The sequence below is a fragment of the Eretmochelys imbricata genome, chromosome 2, assembly GCF_965152235.1.
Source record: "Eretmochelys imbricata isolate rEreImb1 chromosome 2, rEreImb1.hap1, whole genome shotgun sequence".
NCBI classification, from domain to species: domain Eukaryota; kingdom Metazoa; phylum Chordata; order Testudines; family Cheloniidae; genus Eretmochelys; species Eretmochelys imbricata.
In genome coordinates, this window is record NC_135573.1 from 70,257,401 (window position 1) to 70,273,822 (window position 16,422).

The 16,422-nt window shown below is 41.4% G+C and overlaps 1 protein-coding gene across 6 annotated transcripts in view; it reads left to right on the forward strand.

Moving 5' to 3' along the window:
• The window catches only part of RB1CC1 (RB1 inducible coiled-coil 1), a 166,212-nt gene that overhangs the window by 90,400 nt on the left and 59,390 nt on the right, over positions 1–16,422 (forward strand). For all 6 annotated transcript variants that reach the window (XM_077810279.1, XM_077810280.1, XM_077810281.1 and 3 more), the window contains one exon: positions 3,232–5,132. In XM_077810279.1, coding sequence (XP_077666405.1) covers positions 3,232–5,132 — 1,901 coding nt within the window. The remainder of the gene's footprint in view (positions 1–3,231; positions 5,133–16,422) is intronic.

Below are 16,422 nucleotides of genomic sequence, written 5' to 3' on the forward strand. Positions count from 1 at the left end.
CAGTATCCAGCATGTTGGAGGAATGAGGGGTTCTGGTAAGCCAAAAATTCCAGTTAACTAAGAGGGAGGGAGTTTGGGTGCAGAAGGGGGCTCAAGTTGGGGCGCAGTCTCAGGGAGGGAGTATGGGTGCAGGAAGAGGCTTGGGGCATGGAGGAGGGGGTGTGCGGGGTGCCGGATCTGAGTGCTCCTAGGTAGAGGTGCGGCTAAGCAGCTGTGCGTGCTGCTTCCGCCCGCAGGCGCTGCCCCTGCAGCTCCCATTGGCCAATGGGAGCTGTGGAACTAGTGCTCGGGGTGGGGGCAGCATGCAGATTGCCCAGTTGGCCTTCAGCAATTACACTAAATATTGTAAATATGCCTTTAATTAAATTCATTTTGGTTTCCACGTGTATATTTCCCTGGGATATACAGATTTCAGTTATACTTCTGCTCTTTTGCGAATCTGGAGGGTCTGTGTGGATGAAATATGAGTAACTTACTCAGGTTTGTCTTTTTAATTGCTGTGCATCAACTCATTGGGATTACAGCAGAATATCAAGCAGAATTCAAAGTGCTTTGCAATTCTGCACTAACGAACAAGATTCTTTGTGATGAGATTCCTACATTAACTATAAGATACACATTTTAAAGTAGGGTTTTAACCTCTGTTCCAGAATGTTGATTTAGAAATAAAACCGTATATTAACCATAACATAAATTCAGACTCAGTACAGAGCAAAATCATCTACATTTTATTTGTCCTGATTTTTATGCTTGTTTAAATGAATGTTTTAAGTTTTATTTGTGATTCTGAGGTTCAAACTTGGCCTGCTTGAAAATTGTACCACTCTTTCTGTCGGTAGTATTTAGGAAATAAAAGGTATATTCCAGAAAATTATTTTGGAATATACATAGACTGATAAGTAACATAGTCCTCAGAGTGACAGCACTGGAAAACCTCTAAATAATAAAGTAAATCATGAGTATGAATTTAGTGTTTGACAGTTGCTAGTCCTGGAGAATAAAGTACTCTAGGTATCCACAAAAGAAAAAGCCTACACTCTGCCATTGTGGCTCAGCCTTGACCTAGGGGGAGCTAACTTAGTCTCTGTTCATTCAGTCCTTGCCTGCTTTGCTGAGACTGAAAAAAAGCTTGCTAGTTATAGCTAATTGTAATGTTTTAAGTTGGGCAAAATGTATCAGATGAATAGCTTCTCCGAAAAATGCGTTTTTGGTTGACCCAAACCTGTTCACAAATTAGACATGAATCTGTCAAGTAGTTTTGACCAAAATAAAAAAAACAATACTCTTTTGGCCTTGAGTGGCATGAGGAGGTGGAGGAAACCTTCCTTATAACTTTAAGCCCAGGGATTAGAACACTCACCTGGCATGTGGAAGACCTAGGTTTGACTTCCCCTTCTGCTTGATGTGGAGAAAGCATTTGAACTTGGGTCATCCATGTTACAGGAGTTGGCCCTAGCCACTGGGCTTTGGGATATTCTGATGTATCAGGCTGTTCCATTGTGGATAATTTAGTCATTGGATCAGGAGCTTGAACTTGGGTCTCCCACATCCTAGGAGAATACCCCAAGCAGCAGGCTGTAGTGTCATTCTCACGCTCTCTCTCTCTGGCCCAATGACTTCATTGTCATTCACAGTAGCAGTTCATAGTCGTTCTCCACATCAGGCAGAGGGAGGAACTGAACTCTGGTCTCCCACATCACAGGTAGTGGGGCAAATAAAACAGATTTTTTGAATTCACTGCATTTTTATTGGATTTTTTTTTATGGTTCAACCTGATCCAATTTCTCCCCACAATTTTTCGGAATTGCTAGTGAACCAACAAATCAATTATTCATTCAGCTCTAGTAGTGATGGGAATTTTGTGATTCAGAAGCTGAAAACTGCACTGAGACATGCAAATTTATTTACATTAGTATCAGAAATTGCTTTACTTTACATAATCTAGATAATCCTAGCCCATTAACCCTTGCTTTATCAGAGAAAGGTTCAAGACTGGGTGGCTTATTCTACCCCACTGGGATAAGATTCACTTTCTAATTCAAGAATCTGTCCAGCACTTGAGACTTGAAATGAGACTGCCCTTGGATCCTCTGGAGTAAATAAAAAATTTGCCAAGACCCCTTGGTTCAGTTTACTTCACAAGGGAAAGTTCCAGGAAGTTGAGTGAGCCAGCTTTGTCTGCTTTGTACTATTCTGGCAGCAGAACATGGATCTAATGGGCCAGTTAATCTGGCCCGCAGTGTTTTAATGAAGGGGTATGGCCAAGTTCTGGAGCTCCCTAACCAAGTCTGAACTTTCTCCAGTATTTATAGGAAGAGAGGTGTTGCCCAAATTGGGGAGGGTTAGTTTGAGAAAGAAAATCATCAGGTAGGCTATTTTTCATTCTTCTGTGCCCTTCTCTGTGCTATCTATTGAAGGCCCCTTTTGTTGCATCTTTCTGCGTCTGTGAAAAAGAGGAGAAACCTGATTTGCCTTCGATGTCTGTATTATTGTGGATGAGTTTTACTGCATCAAGAACATTTTATAAATATGTTGGGAAATCTTATATTTTTGTTGAAATACTAAAAATGTACTTTATTGTAAAATGTTTTAACAGTTGATTAAAAAGAAGAAAGGGAATTGTGTGCAGAGAGAAGCCTTCATTAGACATATTTTTCTCTTCATCTAGATCTTAATTTTGCATCCTATTATTCATATTATTATAGTGTAAATCAGAAGTCAACTTTTTTCATTAAGTAATACTTTCAGAAAAGCAAGTTCATACAGTTTTAGAAAACAAAGCACAGTAGCAAAGATAATTAATTTTCATATCAAATATGTGATGGTTTTCTTTAATTTCCTGGCTCCTAGCATTTTTTGGCAACTGCTATCACTTTCAGATGTTTGTACAATATATAAAATTACATTACAGTCCTTAAATTACACTACATATACTTCACAATCACAGTAATTATAGTAAATTTTGGTATACATATAGTTAATGTTGCACACACAACACACTTGCTAACTGAAGATCAAGGAAGACGCTGAAATTGTCAAAACCATTTGAGTTTACATTTCCTTAACTTTTTAGCATCCATTTTTGAAAAGTTATATGTATAATGATTCTGACACTTTCTAGTGTTCGGGTTACTTTATTTGTTATGATATTGCCAAGTTCTAGCTAAATCTTAAAATTAATGTATTTATCATTCAGTTTGTAAAGCTTTGGTTTAAATTTTATACTTGCAGATCTCCAATAGTCAAGCATCACCACAATCTGCTACTACACCAAGGATGGAAAGTGCTAAAGGAACCACAATTGCTACCTCTTCTAGAACTCCTCCATCACTCAGTCTTCAGGGTCCCTTGTGTCCTCCTGTGTGTCCCCCAGCTCCATTAGATGAATTGTCTCCAGACAGCATTGATGCTCATACATTTGATTTTGAAACAATCGCTCATCCAAACTTAGAGCAAGCCCTTAAGCAAGGGTCTTTGGACTTGGATTCACTAGCAGAAAGTCCAGAGTCGGACTTTATGTCAGCAGTGAATGAGTTTGTAATAGAGGAAAATCCATCATCTCCTCATATAGTAAGTGATCCACAAAGTCCAGAAATGATGGTGGAGTCCCTCTATTCTTCAGTTATCAATGCAATAGACAGTAGACGTATGCAAGACACAAATATTTGTGTAAAGGAGGATTCTCTAAATGTTCGCATGGAGAAGTGTAGAGTTGTTGCCCAGGAATCACAGTTTAATTTAAGAAACATAAAAGAAGACCTTTGTCACTTTAGAACATTTGTACAAAAAGAACAGTGTGACTTTTCAAATTCTTTAAAATGTACATCAGTAGAAATAAGGAATATTATACAAAAAGTAAAATTTTCACTTGAAAAAACACTGAAAGATAAACATCAAAAAGAATTGCAATCTTTGAAAAGTGAGTATGAAACTAGAATTGATACATTGCTAGGAGACGTTGAAGAAAACAAAAAAAAGATTAAAAAGTTAACGGGAGACTTAATAGGTCTTGAAGAAGTTTTGCAAAATAAAGATAATGAATTTGCGATGGTGAAGAATGAAAAAGAAGCCGTTGTTTGTCTGCAGAATGAGAAAGATCGGAAATTACTTGCATTGGAAGGCCAAATGAAGAATCAGAATTGTGAAATTAAAGAACTGAGACAGTCACGTGAGATGGTATTGGAAGATTTGAAAAAGCTTCATATTGAAAATGATGAAAAAATTCATCTTTTGAGGGCAGAGCTTCAGAGTTTGGAGCAAAGTCACCTTAAAGAATTGGAAAACAATCTACAAGTCAGGCATACTCAGGAATTTGAGAAACTAATAGCTGAGCACAAGGATTGTTTAGATAAGTTAGAAAAAGAAAACCAGCAGAGATTCGAACAAATGCAGGAATCTCATGCAGCAGTTGTCCAAGATAAGGAACAACAGATAGAGGAGTTAAAACTCAAAGTTTCTGATCTGTTTGACTTGAGGTGCAAATTAGAAGTTGAACTTGCACTGAAGGAAACAGAAACCGATGAAATGAAGATGTTGTTGGAAGAAAGCAGAACGCAGCAACAGGAGATCCTAAAGTCCTTTATTGATAAGGAAACTGAAAATTTAAGAAAGGAGTTAGATAACTTAAACCATAAGATACAAGTTAATAATGATGAATATCAAGTGGGCCTAGTAGAGCTAAGAACTTTAATGACAATTGAGAAAGATCAGTGCATTTCAGAATTAGTGGACAGACATGAAGAAGAAACAAATGTACTTAAAATTGAATTAAACAAAGTAACCTCTTTACATCAAAAAGCTTTTGAAGTAGAAAAAGGTCTCAAAGAACAAATAATAGAACTACAGAGTAAATTAGAAGTGGAAGCGAATGCCCTAGAAAAGCAAAAAGAGGAAAAATTGGCTGTGTCTGAACAGAAGGACAAATTTGAACATCTTATTCATAATCTTGAGGAGGAAAAAGAACTGTTAATAACTAACCAAGAACAGGAAAGAAAACTACTTGTTCAAAGGCTCAATATTGAAAAAGAGGATGCAATACGAATGACCCTTAAAGAGTTTGAATTACAGAGGAAAGCTGTTGAAAAAGAACTCTTGGAAAAAATACAACTACTTGAGATGCAAGTAAATCAGAGGTACTGTAAGAATTAAGTTGTACTTTGTTAGTGATCTAAAAATAAGATAATTCAACAATTTTTGTGGTGTACTGCATTTACAAGGTAGTCTACAATATACCACCTTGGTTCCGAGACATTTATGATGCAGTTTAACTATTTTGACTTAGAGTTTCAAACTGTTAAGATTCATAGATGGTAACGTTTTTTTGCATCAGTGGACTCTAAATTAATAAATTAACTCAATATTTTGTAGAGCTAAGTTACATTACTGTTCCTTGACACTCTGGAAAGAACTTCAAAATGAATAGTGGATTTAAAACCACGTTTAATACAAGCTTTTAAAAAAGTCAGTGTCTAATTAATCTTAAGGTTTGAAACATATTTTTAAATGTTTTAAAAAAATAGGGCTTTTGAATTTCAACTTCATAAACTACTGAAAACTATCACACAGAGATCCTAAGCACAAGCAGAGTTTGGTAGATTCATTATTTTAACATCAAACCTTTTTATCCTTTCACTTGGGGTGTGCAATATTATCTTCTCGCCATCTTGTCCGGAAAAAAAGACATCTATTAAAAAAAAATCTGAGTAACTCAGGGTTGGTTCTATGTAGATTGTACATCATCCACATTAGTTCAGGGTACACACTCTGCAAATATCTAGTTAGGGTGCTGGTCCATGGTACAATGGAAATTTTAGAAGCGACTATATTGTTATGGTACATAAAAGCTGCTTTAAGAAACCATATTCCTTTTTTGGCAACCAACCACTCATTTGCTGGCAGCAGATAAACCTGCCACTTGCCAGCAACTGTTCCATGATAACTTACATGAAATATATCATCTTATGCCTCTGAAAGAAAGTGTGAGTGTGGCAACCAGGATTTCATTATGTTTACAGAGAAAGAAGATCAAATGTTTTTAAGTGCCGTGCAAACGTCCTTTACTTCCATAGTCACATAAATATAACAGAGGGCATATTTTGTTATTTATATTGTTAGCACTTAGTAACCCCAATAAAAGATTTCATTGTGCTCGGTATAGTACAGATGAGTAAGAGAAGCAGTCTCTGAGTTTTCAGTCTAGATTTGATGATATGGTAGGTAGATAAAACAGACAAATGGGCTTGGGGAGTAAATTGAGATTATGAAATACCAATGAAATAGACAGAGCTCAGCAGAAAAACAATGTGGCCCAAGATCTGGATACAAATTTAAATGAGATCTTTCTTTTCTTTTTAAATGTCAGTGAGTATGATAGAGTTCTAAAATTACTGTTTTTTCTCGAAATGTAGAATTCAAAAATATTATACGTTTGCAGTACAAAATTTTAAAAAGGTGAAATTTGATTTAAATACTAGTTTTATCCACATCAGTTTGATTTTAACACTATCGTTTGTATGGTGAAATCTCTATTGTCAGTACTACATACAAAAAATGTACATTAAAAGGTTAAGTTTATACAGTCATGTACTCTTTAATTCAATGCAACTTTAATTCAGCCTGTTTATACACTATGGTAGTCTTTAATTACATGATCACATACTATTTCTTCCATAGCACCCCTGCCTCATTCAGTGCTCAGAATGGGTGATGTGTACTGAAGAGGTAACAATCCTCTACTACAGTGGTTCTCAATCAGGAGTAAGCGTACTGCTGAGGGTATCCAGAAGTCTTCCGGGGGTACATCAGTTCATCTAGATATTTGCCTAGTTTTACAACAAGCTACATAAAAAGCACTAGCAAAGTCAGTACAAATTAAAATTTCATACAATGACTTGTTTGTTCTGCTCTATATTCTATACAGTAAAATGTAAGTGAAATATTTATATTCCAATTGATTGATTCATTTTATAATTATATGGTAAAAATGAGAAAGTAAGCAGTTTCTTCAGTAATAGTGTACACTTCTGTATTTTTATGTCTGATTTTGTAAGCAAGTTCTTTTTAAGAGAGGTATAACTTTGGAATATGCAAGACAAATCAGACTCCTGAAAGAGGTACAGTAGTCTGGAAAGGTTGAGAGCCACTTCTCTACTGAGTACTAAGTGACAAGCAGTTTTCCAGATGCTTATGACATTGTCAAATTAGGGTGCATTTTTACGAGGGTGGCAAAAGGAACATCCTGGATATTAGTGTTACACTCTGCCAAATATCATATTCTTGCTCCCAGGGCAAGGAGTTGGTAGAGCTTCTTAGTGAAATAACTGTAGGAATTAATATGAGCAAAAGAATGTCATCTCTAATTTTGCTTGGACATGGCTGAACTAGGAGAACTGAAACTTTCCAAAAAAAAACCATTCAGCCTGAGGCAGACACCCAGCATAGAAAAATTCAGCCAGGCAGTTAGTTGGGCAAAGATATAATCAATTAAAAACAAAAAAACTGAGGAGGACTTGTGGCACCTTAGAGACTAACAAATTTATTTGGGCATAAGCTTTCATGGGCTAAAACCCACTTCATCAGATGCATGCAGTGGAAAATACAGTAGGAAGATAGATATACACAGAGAACATGGAAAAAATGGGTGTTGCCATAACAACTGTAATGAGACTAATCAATTAAGGTGGGCTATTACCAACAGAAGGAAAAAAAAATTTTGTAGTGATAATCAGGATGTCCTATTTCAAACAGTTGACAAGCAGGGGAAAAAATAAGCATGGGGAAATAGTTCTTATTTGATGTAATGACCCATCCACTCCCAGTCTTTATTCAAGCCTAATTTAATGGTGTCCAGTTTGCAAATTAATTCCAATTCTGCAGTTTCTCGTTGGAGTCTGTTTTTGAAGTTTTTTTTTATTGGAGGATCTTTATAATAGAAATTATTTGGCAAACTTTACTGCAAGCTATCTATATTAGACAAGTTTCCATTAAAACGGGACTTGAAAAAGCTATTACCAGTGACAAATAGGAAGCTTTCTCTGGCAGTTATGGGGCATGTGTACACCTGTTCATATCATAAAATTGCTATAGTGGGAAATTTCCCAGAAGTGTTAGGTCTTGTCTACATGGAGAAGTTAGTGAGCAGCAAGATAAGATATAAATTTACAGTGCACAAGCTATTTCACACTAATTCCCCATGTGTACACTTACTATGCACTAAAAGTGCCTTTGTGTGCTTTAGCTAAATACTCTTTAAAGTGTAATAAACTAAACCGTTCAAGGCACTTTTAATGCACAGTGTGCACACATGGGGACTTAATCAGACTAGCAAGTGTACAGTAAATTCACACCTTAGTTTGCTGTGCACTAACTTCCTGTATAGACAAGCCCGTAATGTAGTCATAAACACTGATATGAGGTCTTTTAATGGATTCTTCTGTGTGACTGGATGACTCAGGAGATGAATAGGATATGGAAAATTTCATTAAAAGATCACTAGTTCATTTCTTGACTGTGGAGTAATGACAAATAGACAAAAGCAACTAATATCTGGACAGAAGCCTATATGTAAAATGATTCTGTCCTTAGTGGATAGGGTTTTTTCTCCACACAAGAAATTTAACTCCTCCAAAATTTAACTCTAATTGGCACCCATGTTGGCCATCTTAGAAAGGTGAAAGATAATTCAGTCATCATACCAAGTCTAACTTCAAATGTCTATTGGTGGTCTCTATAGAACATCATTGAAGCACATTAACAGGGCAGCATGGTAAACCTTTCCCTTTCTGTGTTTTCTTAGTCCGTGAATAAAAAAGCAACACATAGTGTAGAGGAGGGAAGGGGAAACTTTTTGGCCCGAGGGCCACATCGGGGTGCAAAACTGTATGGAGGACCAGGTAGGGAAGGCTGTGTCCTCCAAACAGTCTGGCCCCTGCCCCCTATCCGCCCCCTCCCACTTCTCACCCCCTATCCAACCCCCTCGCCCCCCCACTCCCTGTACCCTGACTGCCCCGATCTATCCACACCCCCGCCCCCTGACAGGCCCCCCAGGACTCCCACACCCTATCTAACCCCCCCTGTTCTCTGACCGCCCCAGAACCTCTGCCCCTCGACCCTCCGCCCCTGACTGCCCCCCCCGGGACCCTCTACTCAACCCAGCCCCCACCCCCTGCCACGCGTGCCTCCACCACCCCCTTACTATGCTGATCAGAGCGGCAGGAGCTCATCGCCCTGCTGCCCGCACGGTGATATGACTGCGGGAGAGGGGGAAGAGCGGGGGAGGGGCCGGGGGTGAGCCTCCTGGGCCAGGAGCTCAGGAGCCGTGCAGGATGGTCCCGCAGGCCGTAGTTTGCCCACCTCTGGTGTAGAGTATGCTGCAGAAATATCCAGGATGGGGAAAGTTTTGCAAATAGAGCAGTTTCCCTGCCCATTATGAATCGTGTAATGGAATCTTTTGTGTTCATGTAAAACAGAAAGGTCCTTGTTTGTAAAGTCTCATCCCAAATATGCCCACACTGTATACTGCACTTTAATAAATAAATTCCCTTCACAAATGAAGAGTTGAGTTGATTGTTGCATGATTTAAACTTGTTCAAGGAAGTCTAGATATTTCAAATCCGGTTTCTAGCTCATTAATCCATCCATTCTGAATTACATAGATGTGTGATGGGAAAAAAAGAGGAAAGCAACACTTACACAAGCTTCTGCATGTACACAAAGCAGAGTATGCAATATTGGCTATGATATTATATGTACATTGTTTTGTTTGTGTAGGGCCTAAAGTGTTATGTTTTTTTAATAATCTAGCTTTGCAAACAGTGCATATTTAAATGTTGGTCTAAGCACCATATTTTCAAAGAATAATGTACAACTTTTAAAGGTATATACTTTTTAGATTAAAGGAGTTGTGTGCTTTCACACTTATTAACTATGTTCAACTTCAGGCCCAGTTCCAATCCCATTAAAGTCAATGGCAAAATGGAAATAAGTAATGGTGGCTTGCTTCATCTTTCAGACACAGAAATGTACTCAGTGGGTAAAGTTTTTTTTATACATTGTGTTGAAGCCTTTTATTGGAAAGTTCTTTTAGAATGAGTAAAGTACAAGAACAAAAGTGAAAGAGCAAGCAAATTTACAAGTTAGTATATTGTAAAGTCTGAAACTTTTAATGTCTTGTACAAAAGTTGCAATGATTTTTAAAAGTGCATATTGTCTGTTTTATATAAAGGGATTGTAATTTTGATGATTTAAATAAAGGTAATCAAATCTAGTTTTTTTTCTCAAACTGCATTAGTTTTAGGCTTGTTGTTACACTTTGAATCTCAGGTTTATTTGATATACCATTATAGTTGATAATGAATGAGGTCATAGGTCTGTAAGGAAAGGAGGAGGAAGGGGGGAAATGAATTCAATGGTTCCTATTATCAGTTGCTTAAATAAAGGTTGTAAATCTAAAAGAACTCTCTTGTTGATTCCAGCATTAGTAACTGAGAAACGCAACTGATCAGCTTCTTCTGCTCACCGGCCGCTATTGCTTTGGTTGCAAAGAAAATAACACAAGTGCAGTTTGAAAATGTGAAGGAATTTGCATAAAAGATATGCTAGGCACAGAGATGGGAGTTGAAGAAGTAACCTCAGATGTGCTTGGAGAGATGCACAGAAACTGAGCATCATGACTAGCATGGTAGGGTATGTAATAGGAGACAAGTTTCTGTAATTATTTTCCAGATATGGACATTGATGCAGGAAGGTTTTGAAAGGTGTAGAGGTGTAGGGAGAATGACTCCAGATTGTGAATATTGGCAATGGAGGGTAGATTTGAATTGAGGAAGTGAAGAGTGTTTAGGAAGAAAGATGACTAAACCCAAATTCTTTATTTGTATTACGGTTAGAGCTGATGACATACCTTCCATTGGTATGTTTCAGACATAATGATATATAGGACTGGACAAAAAGAGGGAGGCCAAGAGTGAAGCACATTTGGAAGTGGTCAGCGCAGAGATAATGGTTAAATCTGTGTCTGCGCACTGTCATATAGGACTAAGATGCCCAAAGAACAGGTATCAACTTACAACAGAGGCTTGTTCGACCCCATCAGGAAGGGGGCAAAGGGAATACAAGGGGAGATTCTTAGTGGTAGTCAGATAAGTAGGAGAACAAGAACAGTGCCATGAAAGCCAAATTACTAAATTATGAAGATACTTAAGAATATGGAGGGGGCGGAAGAGGAGGAGAATGAACCATAAACCCCATGACTTAACCAAAGAGAAATTGCATATAATACATACTTAAAATAAAACCCAGTCATTTTACAAAACATAGCAGTCTGAAAGATCAATATCTGAAGCACTCATCATCATCAATAAAATGTAACAATATTTGAAAATAGCTTTTTAATTACAATGCATGCTTCTGCCCAGGGCTAGCAGTGAATAGCCATGTTTCTGAAGAGTGGATGTTAGAATTTATGATATTACAGGTGATAGAATTGAAGTCTCTGAGATGGAACTGTGCAAGCTTTCAGTAGTATCCCTGAGAAGCCCTTTTTCTGAAGAAAACTTTTTGTTTATGACAGGCACACATCATCTTAGTTCATTGTTGTGTTGCCACAGCTGATGCCTGTTCTTCACATATATAAAATCTTGAGAGATTTGGGACTTAATTATTATGATTCAGTGTTATATATAGTTATGGATGGAACAGAAGTTTTCAGATTTTATTAATCAAAAGTATAAATCTACTTTTCTATCCTGTCCTCACTCAACAATCCTCATACTGGATTTTCATCTGCTTCCAGAGGTGGAAACAGAGACCAGACATTTTTCATCAGTTATATTTCCAGGTTTAGGACTATCCACTAGGAAAACTTGCCAAAATTCTCTGCTTTCACATGCTGATCCAGGCAGATTCCAGGCTTCCTTGTAACAGTCTTTCTAATATGTAGAACATTTTGATTCCATTAAGACTTTTTAAAGAATTAAGTAAGCTTTTTTTTGGCAATTTTAAAATTGAGTGCAAAGTATAATTATAGATTATACTCGAGGCAATTCTGTGCCCCCCCCCCCCCCAATCTGCACATAGTATTTTTAAAATCTGCATATCTTATTTGTCAAAATAATACAGTATAATCAGTTTCAGTTATTTTGGTAATTTATTTCAAAATAGATGTCAGCAAGTGTGTCTGTAACAATACAGACTAAAAAAAGTGCTGCCCTCATGCGTGGGTATATTAGGTGCTGCTGACCCAGTGCCCTCTCACTTCCTTCTTACCTCCTGTGATGGTTGGTCGGAGCACCTTGTCTTGCATTGCAAGAACGTTAGCAGTTCTTCACAGCCCATTGTCTGTCTTTGTATATAGTTTGTCGGTACTTAGTTAGCCATTAAGTTAAGTGTTAGGTTAGTTTGGTAGTTAGAGTCCCAGCTGGGACTTCGCCCTGGAGCGGGGAATGCCCTGCTCTCCTGGCTTCAAACCATGCTCATCATGCAACAGGCCGATGTCTGAGTGACCCCATCACAGTTGTTTGAAGTGCTTGGAGAGTCCCATATAAAGGACAAGTGCAGAATCTATAAGAACTTTCGCCCTAGAACCCAGAAGGAGCGGGATATTCACTTGAGGGCCCTCTTCATGGAGGCTGCACTTCATCCGGTGTCGGATTGCTCCCACTCGGATCCCACCCCGGCACCAGAAGGGACGGTGGCCTTGGGCAAATTATGTATGTCAGGCCATGTGCCTAACCCAGGCTTTCCTGGTGGCCAAAGAACAAGCAGGCCAACCAGCACCGCAGACAGCGTGCCAGGTGCCAGGCTCAGCTAAGGTCCAACACTTAAGTGCAAGCTGATCATAGGCCTGCCCTATAGGGCAGTGGAGTGCGCTCAGTCCCCAGACCGCAGGCGTACGTCCCTATCTCCGTGCCTTAGGACCCTGGCATCGCGACTCCAGTCAGAAGACCCAGGTCCCTCATGCCCCACTCTCCCCCATGAGACACGGGATACTGGAATCGAGGCACTGTTCCCCTGTGCCACCGGTACCAGTGAGTTTCCCATCAAACGTCTCCACAGCGCATGTCATCCTCACCCAGACGGTCTCACAGATGTCTGTCTCCATTGGGACGTGATCACTCCCCGTCTCAGCACAGGTCTCCATCCCCCCGGTACCACTAGTTGGGCAGGCACAGATCCTTGCCTGTTGTCGGCCAGGGTTATCCGGCAGACTCAGGCCTCAAAGGCTCCGCCTTTGTCACCAGAAGGGCAATGGTTGGTCTCGAACTGGGAGTTCAGCCCCCCACCAAGGAGGGATGATTTGCTGCCGACCAGCAAAGCTGGTGCGGCACCCTGCACCACCAGCATTGCAGCAGGACAGTAGCCCACTCAGTGGCTGTACTGGAACCCATGCGGTGTGCCCATATTCCCACCAGTCCTCCCTGGCCACCTCGAACAAACCATCTCTGGCATCGCCGGCACCGGAATCGAAACACGGTACCGAATTTGACACTGGGGCAGTGCATCGGACTCCAATACCTAAGAAGCCATCCCTGGAGAAGGAAGGGGAACGTGCCCCTCCCCCAGTGGTGCAATCATCGTCGTCGTTTCCAGATGAAGCGGTGGCGGATCCTTCCCAACTGGGCAGCCCCCACCCTGATTACTTCAAGACACACCAGACCCTCCTTAATAGGGTGGCTACCAACTTGAACTTAAAAACTGAGGAGGCTGCAGAGGAGTCTGAAGACATCTTTAACATTATGTCGTCCTCTAGGCCCAGGTCGCACTGTCTGTCCACCCAGGAGTCCTTAAGATTGCCAAATCGCAGTGGCAGACCCTGTCTTTGATGCCACCTACTTCTAAGAAGGCAGAAAAGAAATATTAAATCCCTGCGAAAGGGTTCGAGTATCTGTATGCACACTCTTCAGCGGCGTCACTGGCCATGTCTGCTGTTAGGGACAGGCAGGGCCAAGTCAGTGGCACACAGAAAAGTAAAGATGCCAAGAGACTGGACTTATTTGGCAGAAAGATTTATTTGATGGCAAGCCTGCAATTTCGGATGTCTAACCCTGTTAGGCCGGGTACAGTTTTAACCTGTGGGACACCCTTAACAAATTCAAGGAGGCCCTTCCGCAGGACCAAGCAAAGGAATTCGCAGCTTTAGTGGATGAAGTCACGGTGGTGGCAAGGGGGACCTTCAGATGGCTTCAGTGGCTTTGAGGCGCAGCTCTTGCAGTCCTCTGGGTTATCCCAGGAGATGCAGGCGACTATAAGGGCCTACCATTTGAAGGGGCGGGTTTCTTCTCCCAGCTCACAGACTCGAGACACTATGGCCTAACATCTGTTAGTTTTTAAGGTGCAACCGGACTCCTTGTTTTTCATGGCCTTAAAGGCTCCCGTGCCACTCTCCACTCCTTGGGCCTCCATATTCAGCAGGCCAGGAAGCCGTTCTGCCCTCTCTCTCCACCACCTCCATAGTTTAGGTCTTGGGAGACTCCCCAGCTGGGCACCTACAGCAGAAAGGATAGAGACTAGGGTTCTAAGCAGTGACACCCATCATCTTCCCGTTCATCTGCTCAGCCTGGCCCTTCCAGGAACCAAGGAGGCCAGAAGCAGTCGTTTTGAGGGTGCACTCGAGGACGACACCCCAGTCACCTCTCAGGATCCACCCTCCCACTCTTTTCTCAACTGCCTCTGCCCCTTCTGTTTGTCCTGTTCTCTGCTGACCTTGGACTGTTGGGTGCTCCAAGTAATATCCTCAGGTTACACCCTACAGTTCGTGGCTGATCCTCCCACCCACCTCCCTTCCCCATCCCTCTTCAGGCAACTCCTCATCCCAAGAGTCGAGAATCTCCTGTGCCTAGGGGCAGTGGAGGAGGTCCCTCAAGACATGAAAGGAAGGGGGTTCTACTCCCGCTGCTTCCTAATCCCGAAAGCAAAAGGGGGCCTCAGACCCATTTTGGACCTGCGTCATCTCAACAAGCCTCTCAAAAAGTTGACATTTTGCATGGTCTCCCTGGCCTCCATCATCCCGTCCTTGGTTCCAGGAGACTGGTTTGCCACACTCGACTTGAAGGATGCGTATTTCCATTTTATCAGGGCACAGGTGCTTCCTTCATTTTATGCTGGGCCAGCGCCATCTCCAGTTTACGGTATTGCCATTCGGTCTCTCATCAGCCCCAAGAGCGTTCACAAAGTGCGTTGCACCAGTGTTGTTCAGATTTACCCATTCCTCAATGACTGGCTTATAAAGGGTTGATCCTGGGATCAGGTGCAGCAGCATCTTGATCTGGTTTGTTCCACCTGTCATGACCTGGGGCTGTTAATAAATGAGAAAAACTCTACTCAGGCCAGAGCCTTCCTCTGCAAGGCTCGGGTTCAAGCCATAGCAGACCTCATCTCATACATGCAAACCCACCCTCTTACCACCGTTCACACGTGCCTGCATTTGTTCGCCCACATGGCTCCGCCACAGTCCTCTGCAGGCATGGCTGGCATCGGTCTACGTCTTCCAACACAGACAGCATGGACTGTGTGGTCAGGGTCACGGATCATGTACTGTTATCACTCACCCGGTGGCAGAGTCCTGCATCAGTGTAGGAGGGAGTTTCCTTTGTGGCTCCGTCTCAGTCAGTGACCCTTGTCTCCGATGCCTCGGACCTAGGGTGGGGAGCCCTCCTGGGCGATCTCAGCATGCAAGGTCATTGGTCGAGTTATGATTGCTCCCTACACCTCCAACGTCAGGGAGCTCAGAGTGATTCACCTGGCCTGACAAGCCTTCCTACCTCACTTAAAAAACAGGGTGGTCCAGGTCCTGATGAGAATACAGCGGCTATGTTCTATATCAACAATCAGGGCAAATCCAGATTGTCTGACCTTCGCCAGGAAACCCTCAAGCTCTGGAACTACTGTAGACATACAGCATGGCATCCATCTCATAGCCACACACCTCCCTGGGGCCTGGAACACGTTGGCAGATCACCTCAGCAGGACCTTCTCATCTCGTCACGAGTGGTCTCTCCATCCGGAAGTGGTCAGCTTCATCTTCCAGAGGTGGGGAACTGCCCAGGTGCACCTGTTCACATCCAGGCAGAACAGAAAATGCCATGTTTTCTGCTCGATTCGGAGGATTGACAGACTCCCTGTTGGATGCTTTTCTGCTCCCATGGTCAGCATAGGAACGAAAACAGGGTCAGAATAAGATGAATAAATCCAAAGATGTTCAGACAGGATCTAGATAAAGAGAAGAGAATCAGTAATTGGACAAGAAACTTCGGGAAACTGTGCATGGCCATAACATGTAGCAGTTCTCCACATGCCTGGACCGACTACTTCTGAATTAGAGCAGAAAAAAGGGAAAGTTGAAGGACCAATAAGGCTATCAAAGAATTTGGACACAAGGTAAGACTGGTGATGCTGGAGCCAATTCAGAAAAACTCCCCAGAGCCA